Raw genomic sequence first — 25,056 nt, 5'->3', positions numbered from 1 at the left:
GCCCTCAGAACATTTACATTGAAGTCATTTAGCAGACGCTCTTATCCAGAGCGACAGAACAGCCTCAATTCATCAGGACATGAACTCTACAAGGTGTTGACAGCATTCCACAGGGATGCACAGGCCCATGTTGACTAAAATGCTTTCCATAGTTGTGTCAAGTTGGCTCGATGTCCTTTGGGTGGTGGACCATTCTTTATACACACGGGAAACTGTTGAGCGTTAAAAAAACAGCAGCGTTGTAGTTCTTGACACAAACCAGTGTGCCTGGCTCATAATACTGTGAATGAGAAACATACACAATCCATGTCTCAATTGTCTCAAGGCTTAAAAGTCCTTCTTTAACCTGTCTCCTCTCCTTCATCTACACTGACTGAAGTGGATTTAACAAGGGACATCAATAAGAGATCATAGTTTTCACTCGGTGTATATTTTCCGTAGGGCTTACCTTCATATAAGTGTTGAGTTCTGGAATTCTATTCTCTGCAATCTCCTTCTTATTGCCAATGAACACTTTACCTAGAGACACACAAAGACACACACCATAGATAGTCGTTCAACGTTTTTCCCCTCCAACAAGACCAATCAATAACTAAAACTCTTCCTTTCTGGGAATCGATCAATCTGAAATAACTCATTTCAAGGTTGACAGTATTGCCTTTGGGTGGTTGCATAAATATCAACAACATAATGACATTTTAATTGCATTTCTCATCAGAGTTGATGATATGTTAATGAAACATCCCACAGGCTACATATGTAGGATCTTCATTTGATCACTCTTTTGTCGCTGAGAATTTTCATGCACAGCAGGGAATTAAAACTGGTAGTGTATTCGAGGTTTAAAAAGGCCTCTAAAGTTTGTAATTTTCACTTTAATATGTCACACTTAATTTCCCCTAATGAAAAATGTATCAACCCTACAAAAATGTCCATGAATCATAATCCACATTTCCTGTTGCTGCAGGATTATTTTCCTGCTGTAGTAAACTGGCTCAAATTAAGATCCTACATCTGTAGCGTGTGTTCTATGTGACACCCTATTTCCCATATAGCCACTATGGGCCCTGGTCTAAAGAAGTGCACTACATAGGGAAATAGGGTGCCATTAAATAGGGTGCCATTGGGACACAGACTGACAGTACGATACAAATAAACAAAGACTGTAATTGACTGACTGTCCAACCAACGGCTATCTGAGATACTCAGAACACACAGTACAACTAGGCCCAACTGAATGTCACCTAGAACTTGTAGCTGAATAGAATTATTAACATTTAGAACACCCCCCTGAAGTTCTTCTGTGCTCCAATTGTAACGTTCTACATTAGATTCAGCCTCGGCTATTTCCCTCTGCTGCTAAAACTCATTTAGAGAGAGAGAGAGAGAGAGAGAGAGAGGGGAGGAGGACAGAAAGAGAAAGTGGGGGGGAGATGGCGGGAGGGAGAGATGGAAAGAGACAGAGAGACAGAGAGACAGGGAGGGAGACAGGGAGGGAGACAGGGAGGGAGACAGGGAGGGAGGGAGGGAGGGAGGGAGGGAGGGAGGGAGGGAGGGGAAACTAATTTAGCCCCATCTAATGACTGTGATCATCTCTATCTCCCACCATCACTCTCCCTCTGGCTCTATCTTTCTCCATCTCTCTGTATCTCTCCATCTTTCTCCCTCTGACTCCATCTCTCTCCATCTCTTTCCCACCGACTTCATCTTTCTCCATCTCTCTCTGTATCTCACCATCTTTCTCCCTCTGACTCCATCTCTCTCTGTCTCTCTCCATCTCTTTCCATCTCTCTCTGTCTCCTTCTGTCTCTCTCCATCTCTCTCCATCTCTTTCCCACCGACTCCATCTCTCTCCATCTCTCTCTGTCTCTCTCCATCTTTCTCCCTCTGGCTCCATCTCTTTCTGTCTCTCTCCCTCCCTCCATCCCTCATTCTCTGGCTCCATCTCTCTTTTCTTTTCATTTGATTGGAGATAGAGAGAACTGATGATTAGTTCCATGATCATCATTAAGCCCATGTCTACATTTAAAAGCCGGCCGTTTGGGAGCTTAAACGGCACGTGCCCAAGTGTGTGTGTGTGTGTGTGTGTGTGTGTGTGTGTGTGTGTGTGTGTGTGTGTGTGTGTGTGTGTGTGTGTGTGTGTGTGTGTGTGTGTGTGTGTGTGTGTGTGTGTGTGTGTGAGAGAGAGACTTCACTGACAGTCCTCCACTGTAACTCTCTCTCTGGACTTTAGAGTCTTCATCTCCATTATGTTACTGTGAGAGTACAGAACAGAACATAACATTGGGAGAGAGAGAGTGGGGGTGGGGGGGTGAAGGAAAGAGGGAAGGGTGGAGAGGAGAGAGAGAGAGAAAAAAAGTTAGTGAGTGATGGAAGGAGGGAGGAAAACATAGATGGATGAGAGAGAGAACGAGACAGAGCAAGAGAGGGAAGAGAGTGAGAGAGAGGGAAGAGAGAGAGAGAGAGAGAGAGAGAGAGAGAGAGAGAGAGAGAGAGAGAGAGAGAGAGAGAACAAAAAAATCCTTGTTTTCTAGTGTACACCTGCAGAGAGACACTACTTATCCTGTAAAACAGGTATTCACTCTTGGCAGACATCCAACTGTTTGGATAGAGAGAAAAGAGATGAGAGACAGACAGAGAAGGCGAGAGAGACATATAGAGTCGGAGAGACAGACATATAGAGAAGGAGAGACAGACATATAGAGTTGGAGAGACAGACATATAGAGTCGGAGAGACAGACATATAGAGAAGGAGAGAGACATATAGAGAAGGAGAGACAGACATATAGAGAAGGAGAGACAGACATATAGAGAAGGAGAGACAGACATATAGAGTCGGAGAGACAGACATATGGAGTCGGAGAGACAGACATATGGAGTCGGAGAGACAGACATATAGAGAAGGAGAGACAGAAATATGAGTCTGAGAGACAGACATATAGAGTAGGAGAGACAGACATATGGAGTCGGAGAGACAGACATATGGAGTCGGAGAGACAGACATATAGAGAAGGAGAGAGACATATAGAGAAGGAGAGACAGACATATAGAGAAGGAGAGACAGACATATAGAGAAGGAGAGACAGACATATAGAGTCGGAGAGACAGACATATGGAGTCGGAGAGACAGACATATGGAGTCGGAGAGACAGACATATAGAGAAGGAGAGACAGAAATATGAGTCTGAGAGACAGACATATAGAGTAGGAGAGACAGACATATGGAGTCGGAGAGACAGACATATGGAGTCGGAGAGACAGACATATGGAGTCGGAGAGACAGACATATGGAGTCGGAGAGACAGACATATGGAGTCGGAGAGACAGACATATGGAGTCAGAGAGACAGACATATGGAGTCGGAGAGACAGACATATAGAGAAGGAGAGACAGACATATAGAGTCGGAGAGACAGACATATAGAGAAGGAGAGACAGACATATAGAGAAGGAGAGACAGACATATAGAGAAGGAGAGACAGACATATAGAGTCGGAGAGACAGACATATGGAGTCGGAGAGACAGACATATAGAGAAGGAGAGACAGACATATGGAGAAGGAGAGACAGACATATAGAGAAGGAGAAACAGGCATATAGAGTCGGAGAGACAGGCATATAGAGTCGGAGAGACAGACATATAGAGTCGGAGAGACAGACATATAGAGTCGGAGAGACAGACATATAGAGAAGGAGAGACAGACATATAGAGAAGGGGAGACAGACATATAGAGAAGGAGAGACAGACATATAGAGAAGGGGAGACAGACATATAGAGAAGGAGAAACAGGCATATAGAGTCGGAGAGACAGGCATATAGAGTCGGAGAGACAGACATATAGAGTCGGAGAGACAGACATATAGAGTCGGAGAGACAGACATATAGAGAAGGAGAGACAGACATATAGAGAAGGGGAGACAGACATATAGAGAAGGAGAGACAGACATATAGAGTCGGAGAGACAGACATATAGAGTCAGAGAGACAGACATATAGAGTCGGAGAGACAGACATATAGAGAAGGAGAGACAGACATATAGAGTCGGAGAGACAGACATATAGAGAAGGAGAGACAGACATATAGAGGAGAGAGACTGTCAGCCTCTGTCCAATCGATGGTCGTCGTCCCCATTCAAAGTCATAAATCTTTATTGGCAACAATGCTCAGAGCTATCGTAGCCTAATCAGTAACAGCCTTGTAACAATGTATTTATAGGAACGAGATGTCTTTCTCTTTCACTCTCTCTGTCTCTCTTTCACTCTCTCTGTCTGTCTTTCACTCTCTCTCTCTCTCGCTCTGTCTGTCTGTCTTTCACTCTCTCTCTCTCTGTCTGTCTTTCACTCTCTCTCTCTCTGTCTGTCTTTCACTCTCTCTGTCTGTCTTTCACTTTCTCTGTCTGTCTATCTTTCACTCTCTCTGTCTGTCTTTCACTCTCTCTCTCTCTCTGTCTCTCTCTTTGAATTGGCTAATCCCTGGTTCGATCACTCTCACTCTCACTCTCACACTCACTCTCACTCAGTCTTTGAATTGGCTAATCCCTGGCTCGCTCGCTCTCTCTCACTCTCTCACTTTCTGTCTTTGAATTGGTTAACCCTGGCTCGCTCCAGAGATTAAGGGGTTAATCTCTCCTCCCTCCACATCATCCATCCTTTTAAATTGTCCTTTCCTGTTTCATTTCAATGTCATTCAGAATATGTCTTATTTCTCCCTCTGAATTAATCAGACTGTGTAACTTCTGTGTGTGTGTGTGTGTGTGTGTGTGTGTGTGTGTGTGTGTGTGTGTGTGTGTGTGTGTGTGTGTGTGTGTGTGTGTGTGTGTGTGTGTGTGTGTGTGTGTGTGTGTGTGTGTGTGTAAATTATGAATAAAGTAAAAGGGTTTGGACTGACTGAGTCTTCATAATATCCAGTAACACAGAAGGGAATAGTAGTCCTGGTCTATCTGATATGGTGTTAACACAGAGAGGGAATAGGAGTCCTGGTCTATCTGATATGGTGTTAACACAGAGAGGGAATAGGAGTCCTGGTCTATCTGGTATGGTGTTAACACAGAGAGGGAATAGGAGTCCTGGTCTATCTGGTATGGTGTTAACACAGAGAGGGAATAGGAGTCCTGGTCTATCTGATATGGTGTTAATACAGAGAGGGAATAGGAGTCCTGGTCTATCTGGTATGGTGTTAAAACAGAGAGGGAATAGGAGTCCTGGTCTATCTGATATGGTGTTAACACAGAGAGGGAATAGGAGTCCTGGTCTATCTGGTATCGTGTTAACACAGAGAGGGAATAGTAGTCCTGGTCTATCTGATATGGTGTTAATACAGAGAGGGAATAGGAGTCCTGGTCTATCTGATATGGTGTTAATACAGAGAGAGAATAGTAGTCCTGGTCTATCTGGTATGGTGTTAACACAGAGAGGGAATAGGAGTCCTGGTCTATCTGATATGGTGTTAATACAGAGAGAGAATAGGAGTCCTGGTCTATCTGATATGGTGTTAACACAGAGAGGGAATAGGAGTCCTGGTCTATCTGGTATGGTGTTAACACAGAGAGGGAATAGGAGTCCTGGTCTATCTGGTATGGTGTTAACACAGAGAGGGAATAGGAGTCCTGGTCTATCTGGTATGGTGTTAACAAAGAGAGGGAATAGGAGTCCTGGTCTATCTGATATGGTGTTAATACAGAGAGGGAATAGGAGTCCTGGTCTATCTGATATGGTGTTAATACAGAGAGAGAATAGGAGTCCTGGTCTATCTGATATGGTGTTAACACAGAGAGGGAATAGGAGTCCTGGTCTATCTGGTATGGTGTTAACACAGAGAGGGAATAGGAGTCCTGGTCTATCTGGTATGGTGTTAACACAGAGAGGGAATAGGAGTCCTGGTCTATCTGGTATGGTGTTAACACAGAGAGGGAATAGGAGTCCTGGTCTATCTGATATGGTGTTAATACAGAGAGGGAATAGGAGTCCTGGTCTATCTGGTATGGTGTTAACACAGAGAGGGAATAGGAGTCCTGGTCTATCTGATATGGTGTTAACACAGAGAGGGAATAGGAGTCCTGGTCTATCTGGTATGGTGTTAACACAGAGAGGGAATAGGAGTCCTGGTCTATCTGATATGGTGTTAATACAGAGAGAGAATAGGAGTCCTGGTCTATCTGATATGGTGTTAACACAGAGAGGGAATAGGAGTCCTGGTCTATCTGGTATGGTGTTAACACAGAGAGGGAATAGGAGTCCTGGTCTATCTGGTATGGTGTTAACACAGAGAGGGAATAGGAGTCCTGGTCTATCTGGTATGATGTTAACACAGAGAGGGAATAGGAGTCCTGGTCTATCTGGTATGGTGTTAACACAGAGAGGGAATAGGAGTCCTGGTCTATCTGATATGGTGTTAATACAGAGAGGGAATAGGAGTCCTGGTCTATCTGATATGGTGTTAACACAGAGAGGGAATAGGAGTCCTGGTCTATCTGATATGGTGTTAACACAGAAGGGAATAGGAGTCCTGGTCTATCTGATATGGTGTTAATACAGAGAGGGAATAGGAGTCCTGGTCTATCTGATATGGTGTTAAAACAGAGAGGGAATAGGAGTCCTGGTCTATCTGATATGGTGTTAATACAGATAGAATAGGAGTCCTGGTCTATCTGATATGGTGTTAATACAGAGAGGGAATAGGAGTCCTGGTCTATCTGGTACGGTGTTAATACAGAGAGGGAATAGGAGTCCCTGGTCTATCTGATATGGTGTTAATACAGAGAGAATAGGAGTCCTGGTCTATCTGGTATGGTGTTAATACAGAGAGGGAATAGGAGTCCTGGTCTATCTGATATGGTGTTAACACAGAGAGGGAATAGGAGTCCTGGTCTATCTGATATGGTGTTAACACAGAGAGGGAATAGGAGTCCTGGTCTATCTGGTATGGTGTTAATACAGAGAGGGAATAGGAGTCCTGGTCTATCTGGTATGGTGTTAACACAGAGAGGGAATAGGAGTCCTGGTCTATCTGATATGGTGTTAACACAGAGAGGGAATAGGAGTCCTGGTCTATCTGATATGGTGTTAACACAGAGGGGGAATAGGAGTCCTGGTCTATCTGATATGGTGTTAATACAGAGAGGTAATAGGAGTCCTGGTCTATCTGATATGGTGTTAACACAGAGAGGGAATAGGAGTCCTGGTCTATCTGATATGGTGTTAACACAGAGAGGGAATAGGAGTCCTGGTCTATCTGATATGGTGTTAACACAGAGAGGGAATAGGAGTCCTGGTCTATCTGATATGGTGTTAATACAGAGAGGGAATAGGAGTCCTGGTCTATCTGATATGGTGTTAACACAGAGAGGGAATAGGAGTCCTGGTCTATCTGGTATGGTGTTAATACAGATAGAATAGGAGTCCTGGTCTATCTGGTATGGTGTTAACACAGAGAGGGAATAGGAGTCCTGGTCTATCTGGTATGGTGTTAACACAGAGAGGGAATAGGAGTCCTGGTCTATCTGGTATTTACATTTACATTTAAGTCATTTAGCAGACGCTCTATGGTGTTAACACAGAGAGGGAATAGGAGTCCTGGTCTATCTGGTATGGTGTTAATACAGAGAGGGAATAGGAGTCCTGGTCTATCTGGTATGGTGTTAACACAGAGAGGGAATAGGAGTCCTGGTCTATCTGGTATGGTGTTAATACAGAGAGGGAATAGGAGTCCTGGTCTATCTGGTATGGTGTTAATACAGAGAGGGAATAGGAGTCCTGGTCTATCTGGTATGGTGTTAACACAGAGAGGGAATAGGAGTCCTGGTCTATCTGGTATGGTGTTAACACAGAGAGGGAATAGGAGTCCTGGTCTATCTGGTATGGTGTTAATACAGAGAGAATAGGAGTCCTGGTCTATCTGGTATGGTGTTAACACAGAGAGGGAATAGGAGTCCTAGTCCCTCTCACTGAGCACCCCACCCCTCCAGCCCCCAGCCCCCTCTCACTGAGCACCCCACCCCTCCAGCCCCCAGCCCCTCTCACCAGGCAGGGTGGGCAGTCTGCAGGTGTTAGGTCCAGGTATGTCCTGGTCACCAGGTGAATACTTCAGCTCCAGCTCACTGTGCAGGTTGAAGAACTGGCTGTACCTCCGGTAGACCAGGTACTTACTACCACCTCTGGTCCTTACCTCCATCACAAAACGCTGCCGGGAGAGAGGGAGGGGGAGGGGAGGTGGGAGGGGAGGCGGGAGGGGGAGAGAGAGATGGGAGGAGAGCAGGGAGAGAGGGAGGGGGAGGAGGAGGGGAGGCGGGAGGGGGAGAGAGAGAGATGGAAAGAGAGATATGAGGAGAGCAGGGAGAGAGGGAGGGGCAAAGGAGGAGAGTGGGAGGGAGGAAGATGGGAGAGAGAATTCTTACATGAGCTTTTGAGATGCTTTTCACACCATTTTTAGCGTTTAAAACGTTCTCACCATTCTCACCAGTGCGTTGTGTGGTCAGTGTACTGTTAACCACGCATACAGAGACATACTTACATAATAGTGGATGAAACCCTTTTTCTCCTCAATGTCTGCGATGGTGGCACTGATGGGAATGTTGTGTGGAAGCTGGTCAAAATCACTGAGCGAGAGAAGGAAGGAGAGGAGGAGAGGAGAACTAAGAAGTAAACAAATGCTTGGGTGACGTGCAGCTTCAAGGCGTGCTGTATGACGTCACTAATATATTCAACCCTGGGCTGGGACAGAACCCTGGGGGTTATATAAGTTCAGCAACATATCAGACAGGTTAGAGCCGTCCAACCGCAGGCTGATGTAGGTTCAATTGCAGGGCTTCATGGCACCGAGAACTCTCACTCACACACACACACACAGCACCTGTGATGCGAGGAAACACGCGTCATAGCGTACACACACGCATTTATGTAGGGGGAATGTTGCAAAACGAGCCACTCTGTTGACTATTGTGGAATTTAGTTTCAAATTCACAATCGTGACAGATGACTATTCTAGAAAGATTGGAAACGCGCAGCATACACTATAGAAGAATAGGCTACTACCACAGATAAAAGGGGAAACAGCTTCGCTGTTACTATTCTATTGCCTAGTTACTGGCTAAATACCCAATTTGGCCCTCATACCATCAAGGCCACCCAATCTTCCCCAGTTTCCAATTGTCTCATTCATCCCCCCTCTTCTCACTTCTCAGTCAATTTAACAGGTAAAATAAGGGGTAAAATACATTAACAACCGAGCTGGATGCAGAAGTTCACATTTCATAATAGTCCTATGCTGCTTTCAACAACTGCTGTCACCACTGGCCTCATAACTCACCTCTCGTCTCGTAGATGCTTGGGCAGCGACGCCATGTTGATGGAGACCGGGCCGATTGAAGAACTTTCTGATAGATTTATCACAACACAGTCGCACCTCACCTCAACCCTCCTTCGATTAACAGAAACCTGAACTGAAAATCTGCTACAGACTCGCACAGCGGTTTCATGGAGCGGAACGAACGCGATCAGTAGGCGCAAACAGGCGACAGAGCGGAACGTGTGCAATCAGGAAGCCAAAATCAAGTTCCCCAAAATGATTAGGCTACACGCAGCGCCCGTTTCTGAAGTTTGCTGCGGTGGATGGGGAGGGAAACAGTTGTCCTGTTGTTCTCGAGCCTCTTAACAGAGAATCAAATCAAATAGACTAAATGGTCATGATGCAGATGTAAACTTGCTAGGTTAAAATAGGTTAAAACATATACATATATATATATCCCTCTCACTATTGCTCTCTCGACTATTGTGTGGGTTCGTTCAAGCTTGAAAAGTATGTCAATCACAATGCAACTGGCAAAATCAGGCATTGTACAATCATGCGACTGGCAGAGTAAAATAGCCACTAATTGATAAATGGACCATGTATGTTGTAAATGTCTTCTGTTTTCTGCAGATAGAATGCTTAGCCTCGCACCTGTTCTTAAATCCGCCGTCATAATAAAGGAAGGGTGAGGAGGAAAGGGATCCGTTGAAGATCATTTTTGCGCAGCCCCTTGCAGCACCATCTAATCGGAGGCCTTTGGCCCAGTTGCAACATGTAAAGTCGAATCCTTTTCACTAAATGTCAGCGAAGAGAGCAGTAGAGGTTAGAAGAGAGTAGTAAAGGGTATAACAGGGTAGAGGAGGGTGTAAGAGAGTAGTAGAGGTTAGAAGAGAGCAGTAAAGGGTAGAACAGGGTAGAGGAGGGTGTAAGAGAGTAGAACAGGGTAGAGAGGGTGTAAGAGAGTAGAACAGGGTAGAGGAGAGCAGTAAAGGGTAGAACAGGGTAGAGGAGGGTGTAAGAGAGTAGAACAGGGTAGAGGAGGGTGTAAGAGAGTAGAACAGGGTAGGGGAGGGTGTAAGAGAGTAGAACAGGGTAGAGGAGGGTGTAAGAGAGTAGAAGAGGTTAGAGGAGGGTGTAAGAGAGTAGAGGAGGGTAGAGGAGGGTGTAAGAGAGTAGAACAGGGTAGAGGAGGGTGTAAGAGAGTAGAACAGGGTAAAGGAGAGCAGTAAAGGGTAGAACAGGGTAGAGGAGGGTGTAAGAGAGTATAACAGGGTAGAGGAGGGTGTAAGAGAGTAGAACAGGGTAGGGGAGGGTGTAAGAGAGTAGAACAGGGTAGAGGGGGGTGTAAGAGAGTAGAAGAGGTTAGAGGAGGGTGTAAGAGAGTAGAAGAGGGTAGAGGAGGGTGTAAGAGAGTAGAACAGGGTAGATGAGGGTGTAAGAGAGTAGAACAGGGTAGAGGAGGGTGTAAGAGAGTAGTAAAGGTTAGAAGAGACCAGAAAAGGGTAGAACAGGGTAGAGGAGGGTGTAAGAGAGTAGAACAGGGTAGAGAAGGGTGTAAGAGAGTAGAAAAGGGTAGAGGAGGGTGTAAGAGAGTAGTAGAGGTTAGAAGAGAGCAGTAAAGGGTAGAGGAGGGTAGAGGAGGGTGTAAGAGAGTAGAACAGGGTAGAGGAGGGTGTAAGAGAGTAGTAAAGGGTAGAGGAGGGTGTAAGAGAGTAGAAGAGAGCAGTAAAGGGTAGAACAGGGTAGAGGAGGGTGTAAGAGAGTAGAACAGGGTAGAGGAGGGTGTAAGAGAGTAGTAAAAGGTAGAGGAGGGTGTAAGAGAGTAGAAGAGAGCAGTAAAGGGTAGAACACGGTAGAGGAGGGTGTAAGAGAGTAGTAGAGGTTAGAAGAGAGTAGTAAAGGGTAGAACAGGGTAGAGGAGGGTGTAAGAGAGTAGAACAGGGTAGAGGAGGCTGTAAGAGAGTAGTAGAGGTTAGAAGAGAGTAGTAAAGGGTAGAACAGGGTAGAGGAGGGTGTAAGAGAGTAGAACAGGGTAGAGGAGGGTGTAAGAGAGTAGTAAAGGGTAGAGGAGGGTGTAAGAGAGTAGAAGAGAGCAGTAAAGGGTAGAACAGGGTAGAGGAGGGTGTAAGAGAGTAGAACAGGGTAGAGGAGGGTGTAAGAGAGTAGTAGAGGTTAGAAGAGAGCAGTAAAGGGTAGAACACGGTAGAGAAGGGTGTAAGAGAGTAGAACAGGGTAGAGGATGGTGTAAGAGAGTAGAACAGGGTAGAGGAGGGTGTAAGAGAGTAGAAGAGGTTAGGGGAGGGTGTAAGAGAGTAGAACAGGGTAGAGGAGGGTGTAAGAGAGTAGTAGAGGTTAGAAGAGAGCAGTAAAGGGTAGAACAGGGTAGAGGAGGGTGTAAGAGAGTAGAACAGGGTAGAGGAGGGTGTAAGAGAGTAGTAAAGGGTAGAGGAGGGTGTAAGAGAGTAGAAGAGAGCAGTAAAGGGTAGAACACGGTAGAGGAGGGTGTAAGAGAGTAGTAGAGGTTAGAAGAGAGTAGTAAAGGGTAGAACAGGGTAGAGGAGGGTGTAAGAGAGTAGAACAGGGTAGAGGAGGGTGTAAGAGAGTAGTAGAGGTTAGAAGAGAGTAGTAAAGGGTAGAACAGGGTAGAGGAGGGTGTAAGAGAGTAGAACAGGGTAGAGGAGGGTGTAAGAGGTTAGAAGAGAGTAGTAAAGGGTAGAACAGGGTAGAGGAGGGTGTAAGAGAGTAGTAGAGGTTAGAAGAGAGTAGTAAAGGGTAGAACAGGGTAGAGGAGGGTGTGAGAGAGTAGTAGAGGTTAGAAGAGAGTAGTAAAGGGTAGAACAGGGTAGTGGAGGGTGTAAGAGAGTAGTAGAGGTTAGAAGAGAGTAGTAAAGGGTAGAACAGGGTAGAGGAGGGTGTGAGAGAGTAGTAGAGGTTAGAAGAGAGTAGTAAAGGGTAGAGGAGGGTGTGAGAGAGTAGTAGAGGTTAGAAGAGAGTAGTAAAGGGTAGAACAGGGTAGAGGAGGGTGTAAGAGAGTAGTAGAGGTTAGAAGAGAGTAGTAAAGGGTAGAACAGGGTAGAGGAGGGTGTAAGAGAGTAGAACAGGGTAGAGGAGGGTGTAAGAGAGTAGTAAAGGGTAGAGGAGGGTGTAAGAGAGTAGAAGAGAGCAGTAAAGGGTAGAACAGGGTGGAGGAGGGTGTAAGAGAGTAGAACAGGGTAGAGGAGGGTGTAAGAGAGTAGTAAAGGGTAGAGGAGGGTGTAAGAGAGTAGAAGAGAGCAGTAAAGGGTAGAACACGGTAGAGGAGGGTGTAAGAGAGTAGTAGAGGTTAGAAGAGAGTAGTAAAGGGTAGAACAGGGTAGAGGAGGGTGTAAGAGAGTAGAACAGGGTAGAGGAGGGTGTAAGAGAGTAGTAAAGGGTAGAGGAGGGTGTAAGAGAGTAGTAAAGGGTAGAGGAGGGTGTAAGAGAGTAGTAGAGGTTAGAAGAGAGCAGTAAAGGGTAGAACACGGTAGAGGAGGGTGTAAGAGAGTAGAACAGGGTAGAGGAGGGTGTAAGAGAGTAGTAAAGGGTAGAGGAGGGTGTAAGAGAGTAGAAGAGAGCAGTAAAGGGTAGAACACGGTAGAGGAGGGTGTAAGAGAGTAGAACAGGGTAGAGGAGGGTGTAAGAGAGTAGTAGAGGTTAGAAGAGAGCAGTAAAGGGTAGAACACGGTAGAGAAGGGTGTAAGAGAGTAGAACAGGGTAGAGGAGGGTGTAAGAGAGTAGAACAGGGTAGAGGAGGGTGTAAGAGAGTAGAAGAGGTTAGGGGAGGGTGTAAGAGAGTATAACAGGGTAGAGGAGGGTGTAAGAGAGTGGAACAGGGTAGAGGAGGGTGTAAGAGAGTAGTAGAGGTTAGAAGAGAGCAGTAAAGGGTAGAACAGGGTAGAGGAGGGTGTAAGAGAGTAGAACAGGGTAGAGGAGGGTGTAAGAGAGTAGAACAGGGTAGAGGAGGGTGTAAGAGAGTAGAAGAGAGCAGTAAAGGGTAGAACACGGTAGAGGAGGGTGTAAGAGAGTAGTAGAGGTTAGAAGAGAGTAGTAAAGGGTAGAACAGGGTAGAGGAGGGTGTAAGAGAGTAGAACAGGGTAGAGGAGGGTGTAAGAGAGTAGTAGAGGTTAGAAGAGAGTAGTAAAGGGTAGAACAGGGTAGAGGAGGGTGTAAGAGAGTAGAACAGGGTAGAGGAGGGTGTAAGAGGTTAGAAGAGAGTAGTAAAGGGTAGAACAGGGTAGAGGGGGGTGTAAGAGAGTAGTAGAGGTTAGAAGAGAGTAGTAAAGGGTAGAACAGGGTAGAGGAGGGTGTGAGAGAGTAGTAGAGGTTAGAAGAGAGTAGTAAAGGGTAGAACAGGGTAGTGGAGGGTGTAAGAGAGTAGTAGAGCTTAGAAGAGAGTAGTAAAGGGTAGAACAGGGTAGAGGAGGGTGTGAGAGAGTAGTAGAGGTTAGAAGAGAGTAGTAAATGGTAGAGGAGGGTGTGAGAGAGTAGTAGAGGTTAGAAGAGAGTAGTAAAGGGTAGAACAGGGTAGAGGAGGGTGTAAGAGAGTAGTAGAGGTTAGAAGAGAGTAGTAAAGGGTAGAACAGGGTAGAGGAGGGTGTAAGAGAGTAGTAGAGGGTAGAGGGGGGTAGTAAAGGGTAGAACAGGGTAGGGGAGGGTGTAAGAGAGTAGTAGAGGGTAGAAGAGAGCAGTAAAGGGTAGAACAGGGTAGAGGAGGGTGTAAGAGAGTAGAAGAGAGCAGTAAAGGGTAGAACAGGGTAGAGGAGGGTGTAAGAGAGTAGAAGAGAGCAGTAAAGGGTAGAACAGGGTAGAGGAGGGTGTAAGAGAGTAGTAGAGGTTAGAAGAGAGTAGTAAAGGGTAGAACAGGGTAGAGGAGGGTGTAAGAGAGTAGAAGAGAGCAGTAAAGGGTAGAACAGGGTAGAGGAGGGTGTAAGAGAGTAGAAGAGAGCAGTAAAGGGTAGAACAGGGTAGAGGAGGGTGTAAGAGAGTAGTAGAGGTTAGAAGAGAGTAGTAAAGGGTAGAACAGGGTAGAGGAGGGTGTAAGAGAGTAGAAGAGAGCAGTAAAGGGTAGAACAGGGTAGAGGAGGGTGTACGAGAGTAGAAGAGGCTCTACTACTAATAAGCATTAGGCTTATTACATAGGGAAGATCTCAGTTGCATACTCCTCACATCCTCTCTCCTCGTCTCCTTCTCAAACCCCATTGGAGGAGAAGGTCAGAGGGTAGAGACCTCTGGATTTCCTATCCAATGGGTTTTGAGTAGGAGACGAAGAGAGAGGAAGTGAGGAGTATGCAATTGAAATTTTCCCATTGGCTATATGGGTTCTGGTCAAAAGTAGTACACTAAATAGAGATTACGGTGCCATGAGGGACGCAGCCATAATATTCCCCTTTCTTTGAGAAAAAGATAGGGGGGAAAGAGAGGGGGGGCAGAAAGAGAGAGGGGGAGAGAGAGAGGGGAGAAAGAGAGAGGGGGAGAGAAAGAGAGAGGTGGGAGAGAGAGGGGGAGAAAGAGAGAGGGGGAGAGAGAGGGGGAGAGAAAGAGGGGGAAGAGAAAGAGAGAGGATGGAGAAAGTGAGAGGGGGAGAAAGAGAAAGGGGGTAGAGAAAGAGAGGGGGAGAGAAAGCGAGAGAGAAAGTCACTTTACCAAAGTACATAGTCAGAATGTCCATCTCCGAACTGCATATCTACATCAGTTATTCAGGTATCTTGTAGAGGGAACACTCAGCAGTGTACACTGAATGTACAAAACATTAAGGACACCAGGTGAAAGTTATGATCCCTGTCACTTATTAAATCCACTTCAATCAGTGTAGATGAAGGAGAAGAGACATGTTAAATAATCATTTTTAAGCCTTGAGTCAATTGAGACATGGATTGTGCATGTGTGCCATTCAGAGCGATTATGGGCAAGACCAAATATTTAAGTGCCTTTGAACAGAGTATGGTAGTAGGTGCCAGACGCACCGGTTTGTGTCAAGAACTGCAACGCTGCTGGGTTTTTCACGCTCAACAGTTTCCCGTGTGTATCAAGAATGGTCCACCACCAAAAGGACATCCAGAGAAACTTGACACAACTGTGGGGAGCATTGGAGTCAACATGGGCCAGCATCCCTGTGGAACACTTCAATATTAGGAAGGTGTCCTTATTGTTTTGTACACTCAGTTTATGTATGTGTGTGTGCGTGCGTGTGTGTATGCGCGTGCGTGTACGTGTGTGTGTGTGTGTGTGTGTGTGTGTGTGTGTGTGTGTGTGTGTGTGTGTGTGTGTGTGTGTGTGTGTGTGTGTGTGTGTGTGTGTGTGTGTGTGTGTGTATGCGTGTGCATGCATGTGTGTGCTTATATCCTTGCCAATATCTGGGCATTTAAAGAGATGACAGAGGACATATCGATTCCCTCTCTATTCTCATACTGTGTGGCCGACTGACTACACAGACACTTTGAAACTAAGTGTGTGTGTGTGTGTGTTAAATCTCCCGTGATGAAAGGTAGATATGTATTTGGACACAAGTGGTGAAGCCCATAATAGATACACACACTAGGCCCATAACTTGGCTGTTCCAAGCTTCAGACATCCAAGTGTGTATTTAACACCAAGGTCACATCAGTTGCTCTGTGTGTGTTGTGTGTTGTGTGTTGTGTGTTGTGTGTTTGTGTGTGTGTGTGTGTGTGTGTGTGTGTGTGTGTGTGTGTGTGTGTGTGTGTGTGTGTGTGTGTGTGTGTGTGTGTGTGTGTGTGTGTGTGTACGTTTTACTATACTTTTTAGTACCAGATGTCCTCACTAGAATAGTAAACTAACAAAAATTCCGAGAAGTGAGAACATTTTGCCGGGGTTCACTATTATTTCACACCCAGAAGAGGAGAGAAGGGAGGCAACATGGAATCATTCCTAAATATATTCTACTACAGAAGAACATGTTATAATGTAAAACCTAAGAGGTGTTCAATAGGTTATGTCCCAGGATGTTTTAAATGGAACAGTCTTAGAAAAAAAGGTGCTATGTACAACCTTAAAGGGTTCTTCGCCTGTCCCCATAGGAGAACCCTATTAATCAACCCGTTTTGGTTCCAGGTAGAACCATTTTGGTTCCAGGTAGAACTCTTTTGGGTTCCATGTAGAACCCTCCATGTAGAACCCCCATGTAGGACCCTTTTTTTTGCAACCAAAAAGGGTTATCCTATGGGTACTGCCAAAGAACTCTCTTGGAACCCTTTTTTTCTAAGAATGTACAGTTCTAACTAGACTTTTTCTAACTCCTTTGTAGATGGTGTTCTGTGATTATGAAGTATGGATTTTAGGGCCCATACTAAACATAGTATGCAACACCATAAAAGCTAGTGTGTGTGTGTGTGTGTGTGTGTGTGTGTGTGTGTGTGTGTGTGTGTGTGTGTGTGTGTGTGTGTGTGTGTGTGTGTGTGTGTGTGTGTGTGTGTGTGTGTGTGTGTGTGTGTGTGTCAGTGTAGGCTACATCAATCTCATACTGTACTTCAAGATCTCTCTCTCTCCTTTCTTCTTCCCTTCATCCCCTCTGGTCTCCATGTTACCAAGGTAACGGAGTTTCAACATCGAGTGGCATGCGTGTCGGTCCCGTTAGACAGACTGTATGTGTGGCATGTTATTTGCTTTGGCTTTGTATTGTAATCCAAACATTTCCACTAAGATATGAAACCATAGGGCATAGCCTCAGACACGCTCACAATATACACACTGAGTTGTAACCCATATTGCACCTGTCATAGGGTGTAACACTCCACCTGCTGCTGAAAAGCACTTGGACCATTTAAAACTGAGCTGCTTTCACTTCTCTCTCTCTCTCTAGAATGAGTTGACTCTGTCTTTCTGTCTCTGCCTTGCCCTTGATTAACCCTCTATCCTTCCGTTGGTCCGTCGTCTCCTTATTTAACACAGACAGACTTACGTTACTGTTTCCGCCTCTATTTCTGTCTCTCTGTCTCCCTCTCTCTCTCCTTTTCCCCTCTCTGTAGCATGTCCATACTTTAGGAAGTGCTGATGCAGGGTAATGCAATAGAGGGGGAGACAGCATGATGAACAGAGAGAAGGAATGGGGGAGACAGGGAGGGAGGGAAACTGAGAGAACAGAACAGGAGGAACAGGGGGGATCAACCAATATGAAGAGAGAGAGGGAGAGGAAAAGAGGTGGGGAGAGAGACAGACAGACGGCTGTGGCCCAGGCTTTTGACTCCCTCTTTGTGTCATAGGGAGTATGTCTGGGATATCACACAAACACACACACACAACACACACACACACACACACCTTTGACAGTGAGCAGCCACAGAGAGATGGATCTAGCTCTGCTGGCCTTGGTTGCCAGCAGCTGGCGAGAAAGACTGATAAATATAGTCTGAGGAAGATGAGAAGGACGAAGCAAGGGATGAGGGGAAGTGAGAGAGGGGGAGCCTTTTAAAGAGCTTGAGGGAGAGATAAAGGATAGAGAGATACAGATTGACAGAGGGAGATGGGGAGAGAGATGCAGATTGACCGAGGGAGATGGTGGGAGAGATAAAGGAGACAGGTAGAGAGGGAGATGAAGGGAGAGATAAAGAAGACAGGTAGAGAAGGATAGAGGGAGATGAAGGGAGAGATAAAGATGTAACGAACGTCTACTTCGTCCTCCTCCTCAGACGAGGAGAGGAGAGAAGGATCAGATGACCAAAATGCAGCGTGGTAATTAGACATGATATTTATTTCAAAAAAACAGACGAAGACGAAAAACTCTTAAACAAACTGCAAAACAACAAACGATGTAGACAGACCTGGACTTAGAACTTACATACAACGAAGAACGCACGAACAGGTACAGACTACAAACAAACGAACGAACGAACGATACAGTCCCGTGTGGTAACAAACATACAAACACTGGAAACAACCACCCACAACAAACAATGTGAAACAACCTACCTTAATATGGTTCTCAATCAGAGGAAACGTAAACCACCTGCCTCTAATTGAGAACCATATCAGGTAACTCATTAACCAACATAGATACACATAACATAGAATGCCTACCCAAACTCACGCCCTGACCGACTAACACATACAAAAACAACTGAAAACAGGTCAGGAACGTGACAAAAGAAGACAGGTAGAGAAGGATAGAGGGAGATGAGGGAGAGATAAAGGAGACAGGTAGAGAAGGATAGAGGGAGATGGAGGGAGAGATAAATGAGACAGGTAGAGAAGGATAGAGGGAGATGAGGGAGAGATAAAGGAGACAGGTAGAGAAGGATAGAGGGAGATGGAGGGAGAGATAAAGGAGACAGGTAGAGAAGGATAGAGGGAGATGAAGGGAGAGATAAAGGAGACAGGTAGAGAAGGATAGAGGGAGATGAAGGGAGAGATAAAGGAGACAGGTAGAGAAGGAGAGAGGGAGATGAAGGGAGAGATAAAGAAGACAGGTAGAGAAGGATAGAGGGAGAGTTGAGTCTGTCTAGGACTTGTGAGGCGTCTGTTTCTCAAACTAGACACTCTAATGTACTTGTCCTCTTGCTCAGTTGTGCACCGGGGCCTCCCACTCCTCTTTCTATTCTGGTTAGAGGCAGTTTGCGCTGTTCTGTGATGAGAGTAGTACACAGCATTTCTGCAGCTTTTATTTCAGAATAAAGTTCTTTGTTTCTGCCCATTTTGAGCCTGTAATCGAACCCACAAATACTGATGCTCCAGATACTCAACGAGTCTAAAGACGGACAGCTTTATTGCGTCATTAATCAGAACTACAGTTTTCAGCTGTGCTAATATAATTGCAAAAGGGTTTTCTAATGATCAATTAGCCTTTTAAAATGATAAACTTGGATTAGCTAACACAATGTGCCATTGGAACACAGAAGTGATGGTTGCTGATAATTGAACACTGTACGCCTATGTAGTTATTCCATTAAAAAAATCTGCCGTTTCCAGCTACAATAGTCATTAACAACATTAACGTTAATGTCTACACTGTATTTATGATCAATTTGATGTTATTTTACTGGACAAAAAAAACAAGGACATTTCTAAATGACCCCAAACTTTTGAACAGTAGTGTATATATTATGTAAATAAACCATTTTATATCAATTCCTTCCAGCTAGGCAGAGAGGGTGTAGAAACAGGCTACCAAGCAGACTGCTGAAACAGCATACCAAGCACTCTGCAGAAACATGTTATCAAGCAGACTGAAGAAACAGCCTAAGAAGCAGACTGTAGAAACAGGCTACTAAGAAGACTGCAGAAACAGGCTACCAAGGTCAGCTGTATTTTCTCTGATTACTTGATTTCTTGAGTTATCTTAGATTAAATCATACTATTTTGAGGGAGTATGCGATCACACTCATTCGGGTCACCTAGCCAAATTCAACTAGCCGCCAGCAGAACCGAAGCATGTGGAAGCCTTGAGCGAAAGAGAGAGAGAGAGAGAGAGAGAGAGAGAGAGAGAGAGAGAGAGAGAGAGAGAGAGAGAGAGAGAGAGAGAGAGAGGAGAAAAAAAGAGAGAGAAGGGGGAGAGAGAAAGATGAAGGTAGAGAGAGAGGTAGAAAGTGAGGGAGAGAGGTAGAGAGTGAGTGAGAGAGGTAGAGGTAGAGAGGGAGAGAGTGAGGGAGAGAGGTAGAGGTAGAGAGTGAGGGAGAGAGGGAGAGAGTGAGGGAGAGAGGTAGAGAGGTAGATAGTGAGGGAATGAAGTAGAGAGGTAGATAGTGAGGTAGAGAGGTAGATAGTGAGGGAGAGAGGGAGATAGTGAGGGAGAGAGGGAGAGAGTGGAGAGAGAGGTAGATAATGGGGGAGAGAGGTAGAGAGAGAGGTAGATAGTGAGGGAGTGAGGTAAAGAGAGGTAGATAGTGAGGGAGAGAGATAGATAGTGAGGGAGAGAGGTAGATAGTGAGGGAGAGAGATAGATAGTGAGGGAAAGAGGTAGAGAGGTAGATAGTGAGGGAGCGAGGAAGATAGTGAGGGAGAGAGGTAGATAGTGAGGGAGAGAGGTAGAGAGAGAGGTAGATAGCGAGGGAGAGAGGTAGATAGTGACGTAGAGAGAGGTAGAGGTAGATAGTGAGGACAGCAAAGAAATGTTTTATTAATAGTAGTGTTTGATTGGTTAGTAATGTTGAGAAAGTGATCTGACACTAGGGCAGTGTTAGTACGTCATGTCTTGAACCCCACTGTCCCTCTCCCATACTCTCCCAAAATAAATGCTGTGTATGTATGTATGCATGTGTGTGTGCCTCTGTGTGTTTGCGTGTGTGCCTACGTGTGTGTGTGTGCGTGTGTGTGTGTGTGTGTGTGTGTGTGTGTGTGTGTGTGTGTGTGTGTGTGTGTGTGTGTGTGTGTGTGTGTGTGTGTGTGTGTGTGTGTGTGTGTGTGTGTGTGTGTGTGTGTGTGTGTGTGTGTGTGTGTGTGTGTGTGATATATAAGACTGATAGTGGACACCCCCCTCTCTTACCCTATCTCAACTCCAGCCCCGGTCTCTTTCTCTCCTTCACTCTCTCCTTCACTCTCTCCATCTCTCTCTCTCTCCAGTGTCTAGTCCCTCACTAGCCAGGTAAGGTTGATCATTGAAAGGTCTGGGTTGTGGGATTGGTTTTCATTGGTTCACGAGACTGGATGCATAATTATTATTAATTATTGCAAGCAAATACTGTCTGGTTGGGGTCTGCAGTTAATGCCTGACGTTCAAACTCGCAGAACAATAATATTCTTTATTCAGTTTCCATTGGTTTGTTTTTGGTCATCTTGTGTTAGAAAAGGATTGTTGTTTTGAGAAGTGTTGGACAGGTTGATATGTAGTGTGCTGTGAATTCATACAGCATGTATAGACAATTCTGTGTAGTGATTCTGTGTTCTTGAATGGCTGGATGTTGGTAGAATTCCATTATAAAACCTGCAGCTGTTCTAAGTCCCAGTTCTGACCCAGACGGAATGCTCAGGATATTTGTCATTCTTAGAATATTCCTAAAACAATGGTTCTAGTATTCTATGGTCTGCTTGGAGATGTCAGTCTCCTGTCCACTCAGCCAACATATGACTGCACGTGCGACTGTAGACCAAGACGAGTGTGTGTGTGTGTGTTTATGTACTTTAAACCAAGACATGTACGACTCCATGACTCATACAACTGTTATATGATGTCAAGGTTGAAATATTACTCAGTGCAATATATCAGACATCATAGTCACATACATCATAGTCACATACATCATAGTCACATACATCATAGTCACATACATCATAGTCACATACATCATAGTCACATACATCATAGTCACATACATCATAGTCACATACATCATAGTCACATACATCATAGTCACATACATCATAGTCACATACATCATAGTCACATACATCATAGTCACATACATCATACTCACATACATCATAGTCACATACATCATAGTCACATACATCATACTCACATACATCATAGTCTATTTGAGCGTTGCATGACACAAACCTGAAGCCAGTCAAATGTAGGACTATAGCAGCACTTCCTCATTTCAACGCCCGTCACCCAACACGGTGATAAATAGCTGCTATTGGGATAAATACCCCATTAAAAATAGGCTTTGCACCATCTGATAGAGAGAGAGGACATCTGGGTGTCCCCGAAAGACAACCCACACAACACAGGCCCAATCCCAATCCATCTCTCAGCCCTTCATCACCTTGTGGAGACCCGAGAGGATTTAATTGGTATAAGCAATATGGTGACACTTCAACCTAGCCTATCAGAGGGCAAGATGAAGCTATTACCATATTGCTTATACGAATCGAATCCTCTCAGATCTCCACAAATGCAGGAAATAGGGCACAGGGATGGATTTGGGATTGGGCCATGGTCCTGTTAAAATAATGTTTAAAAAATAAGACATTTAACCATTGTAGTTAAAGGTATATGTCACTTTAGCTAACAAATGAGTTGTTGTTAGTTAAATTGCTCCTTCTTGGTCAGGTCGTTATTGTAAAAGCTAATGTGTTCTCCATGACTTACAAAGGCATAAATACAGCTCTATGTCGTAGAGTTATACAACACTTGACGTGACATGTTACCCTGCAGTGTAAGGGTCATGTTGTCAAGACTAATCGTCAAGTTGTTTTACCTCGAGTGGGCTACACTAACCTTCGACCCCTATGTACGTGCCAGAAGGCTTTGGTCGCTGTCAATCATATACTGCATGTATGTAGATGTCAAAGATCAACGTTAACTTGTTTCACCTGTGATGAAGTGGAACTGTTAACACTCTAGAAGGGTTTGAAACATGAGTACATGTCAAAGATCAACGTTAACTTGTTTTACCTGTGATGAAGTGTAAGATGAACTGTTAAAGATTCTAGGGTAGTGTTGAAACCTATGTAGATGCCACTGGTAACCCCGTACTGCTAGAAGGGTTAGGTGGTGTTGAAACCTATGTAGATGCCACTGGTAACCCCGTACTGCTAGAAGGGTTAGGTAGTGTTGAAACCTATGTAGATGCCACTGGTAACCCCGAACTGCTAGAAGGGTTAGGTAGTGTTGAAACCTATGTAGATGCCACTGGTAACCCCGTACTGCTAGAAGGGTTAGGTGGTGTTGAAACCTATGTAGATGCCACTGGTAACCCCGTACTGCTAGAAGGGTTAGGTAGTGTTGAAACCTATGTAGATGCCACTGGTAACCCCATACTGCTAGAAGGGTTAGGTAGTGTTGAAACCTATGTAGATGCCACTGGTAACCCCATACTGCTAGAAGGGTTAGGTAGTGTTGAAACCTATGTAGATGCCACTGGTAACCCCATACTGCTAGAAGGGTTAGGTAGTGTTGAAACCTATGTAGATGCCACTGGTAACCCCATACTGCTAGAAGGGTTAGGTAGTGTTGAAACCTATGTAGATGCCACTGGTAACCCCGTACTGCTAGAAGGGTTAGGTAGTGTTGAAACCTATGTAGATGCCACTGGTAACCCCGTACTGCTAGATGGGTTAGGTAGTGTTGAAACCTATGTAGATGCCACTGGTAACCCCGTACTGCTAGAAGGGTTAGGTTGTGTTGAAACCTATGTAGATGCCACTGGTAACCCCATACTGCTAGAAGGGTTAGGTAGTGTTGAAACCTATGTAGATGCCACTGGTAACCCCGTACTGCTAGAAGGGTTAGGTAGTGTTGAAACCTATGTAGATGCCACTGGTAACCCCGTACTGCTAGAAGGGTTAGGTAGTGTCATGTTTTGTCTTTGATCATGTCTTGTCCCTGTGCTTCCCTCTGCTGGTCTTATTAGGTTATTTCTCTTTCTCTCTCTCTATCGTTCCGTTCATGCTCCCAGCTGTTTCTCATTCTCCCTACGACCTCATTTACTCTTTCACACCTGTCCCCTATTTTGCCCTCTGATTAGAGTCCCTATTTCTCCCTCTGTTTTCCGCTCCTGTCCTTGTCGGATTCTTGTTTGATGTTTGCTGTTCCTGTGTCCTTGTTTCGCCCTGTCGTGTTCTTTGCCTTCTTCAGATGCTGCGTGTGAGCAGGTGTCAATGTCAGCTACGGCCAGTGCCTTCCCGAAGCGACCTGCAGTCTGTGGTCGCGTCTCCAGGCGTTCCTCTCTATTGACGAGAGGATTTCAGTTTCCTGTTTTGGATTACCATTGATTATATCCAGGAGAATCATTATTTGTTTAATACTGGAATAAAGACTCTGTTACTATTACGTCGCTTTTGGGTCCTCATTCATCAGCATAACAGAAGAATCCGACCAAGATGGACCCAGCGACTATGGATTCTCTCAACACTGCCGTCGAGTTCCAGGGAGCAATGCTCGGCAGACACGAGCAGGAATTGTTTGCTGCTCGTCATGCCGTTGAGACCCTGGCCGCTCAGGTCTCCGATCTCTCTGGACAGTTTCAGAGTCTTCGTCTCGTGCCACCAGCTACTTCCTGGTCTTCCGAGTCTCCGGAACCTAGGGTTAATAACCCACCATGTTACTCTGGGCAGCCCACTGAGTGTCGCTCCTTTCTCACCCAGTGTGATATTGTGTTCTCTCTCCAGCCCAACACGTACTCAAGAGAGAGAGCTCGGATCGCTTACGTCATATCACTCCTTACTGGTCGGGCTCGGGAGTGGGGCACAGCTATCTGGGAGGCAAGGGCTGAGTGTTCTAACGATTATCAGAACTTTAAAGAGGAGATGATACGGGTTTTTGATCGTTCAGTTTTTGGGAAGGAGGCTTCCAGGGCCCTGGCTTCCCTATGTCAAGGTGATCGATCCATAACGGATTACTCTATAGAGTTTCGCACTCTTGCTGCCTCCAGTGACTGGAACGAGCCGGCGTTGCTCGCTCGTTTTCTGGAGGGACTTCACGCTGAGGTTAAGGATGAGATTCTCTCCCGGGAGGTTCCTTCCAGCGTGGACTCTTTGATTGCACTCGCCATCCGCATAGAACGACGGATAGATCTTCGTCATCGAGCTCGTGGAGGAGAGCTCGCGTTAACGGTGCTTCCCCTCTCCGCATCTCAACCATCTCCTCCCACCGGCTCAGAGACTGAGCCCATGCAGCTGGGAGGTATTCGCATCTCGACTAAGGAGAGGGAACGGAGAATCACCAACCGCCTTTGCCTCTATTGCGGTTCTGCTGGACATTTTGTCATGTCATGTCCAGTAAAAGCCAGAGCTCATCAGTAAGCGGAGGGCTACTGGTGAGCGCTACTACTCAGGTCTCTCCATCAAGATCCTGTACTACCTTGTCGGTCCATCTACGCTGGACCGGTTCGGCTGCTTCCTGCAGTGCCTTGATAGACTCAG

The 25,056-nt window shown here is 45.5% G+C and overlaps 2 protein-coding genes across 5 annotated transcripts in view; one reads left to right on the top strand and one right to left on the bottom strand.

The window, feature by feature from the left end:
- Nucleotides 1-9,529, bottom strand: part of LOC139545247 (neutrophil cytosol factor 4-like) — a 37,096-nt gene extending 27,567 nt beyond the window's left edge. Inside the window, exons 1-4 of one of the 2 annotated variants that reach the window (XM_071352825.1) lie at nucleotides 9,304-9,524; nucleotides 8,509-8,593; nucleotides 8,019-8,178; nucleotides 449-519 (exon numbers count right to left, since the gene is read on the bottom strand). In XM_071352825.1, the coding sequence (XP_071208926.1) occupies nucleotides 449-519; nucleotides 8,019-8,178; nucleotides 8,509-8,593; nucleotides 9,304-9,338 (351 nt within the window). In that variant the 5' untranslated portion in view covers nucleotides 9,339-9,524. Of the gene's footprint in view, nucleotides 1-448; nucleotides 520-8,018; nucleotides 8,179-8,508; nucleotides 8,594-9,303 lie in introns of both variants that reach the window. The other variant, XM_071352815.1, reaches the window with a different exon arrangement.
- The window catches only part of LOC139545267 (parvalbumin alpha), a 55,406-nt gene that overhangs the window by 20,299 nt on the left and 10,051 nt on the right, over nucleotides 1-25,056 (top strand). Inside the window, exon 1 of one of the 3 annotated variants that reach the window (XM_071352879.1) lies at nucleotides 19,528-19,549. The exons of the other annotated variants lie outside the window; for them this stretch is intronic. The gene's annotated coding sequence lies outside the window, so the exon portion shown is untranslated. Of the gene's footprint in view, nucleotides 1-19,527; nucleotides 19,550-25,056 lie in introns of those variants that run through there. 3 annotated transcript variants of the gene reach the window in all.

This window comes from Salvelinus alpinus, chromosome 2 (genome assembly GCF_045679555.1).
Source record: "Salvelinus alpinus chromosome 2, SLU_Salpinus.1, whole genome shotgun sequence".
Taxonomy (NCBI): domain Eukaryota; kingdom Metazoa; phylum Chordata; class Actinopteri; order Salmoniformes; family Salmonidae; genus Salvelinus; species Salvelinus alpinus.
The sequence above is the reverse complement of the archived record's forward strand: the minus strand, read 5'-3'. Positions and strand labels throughout refer to the sequence as shown.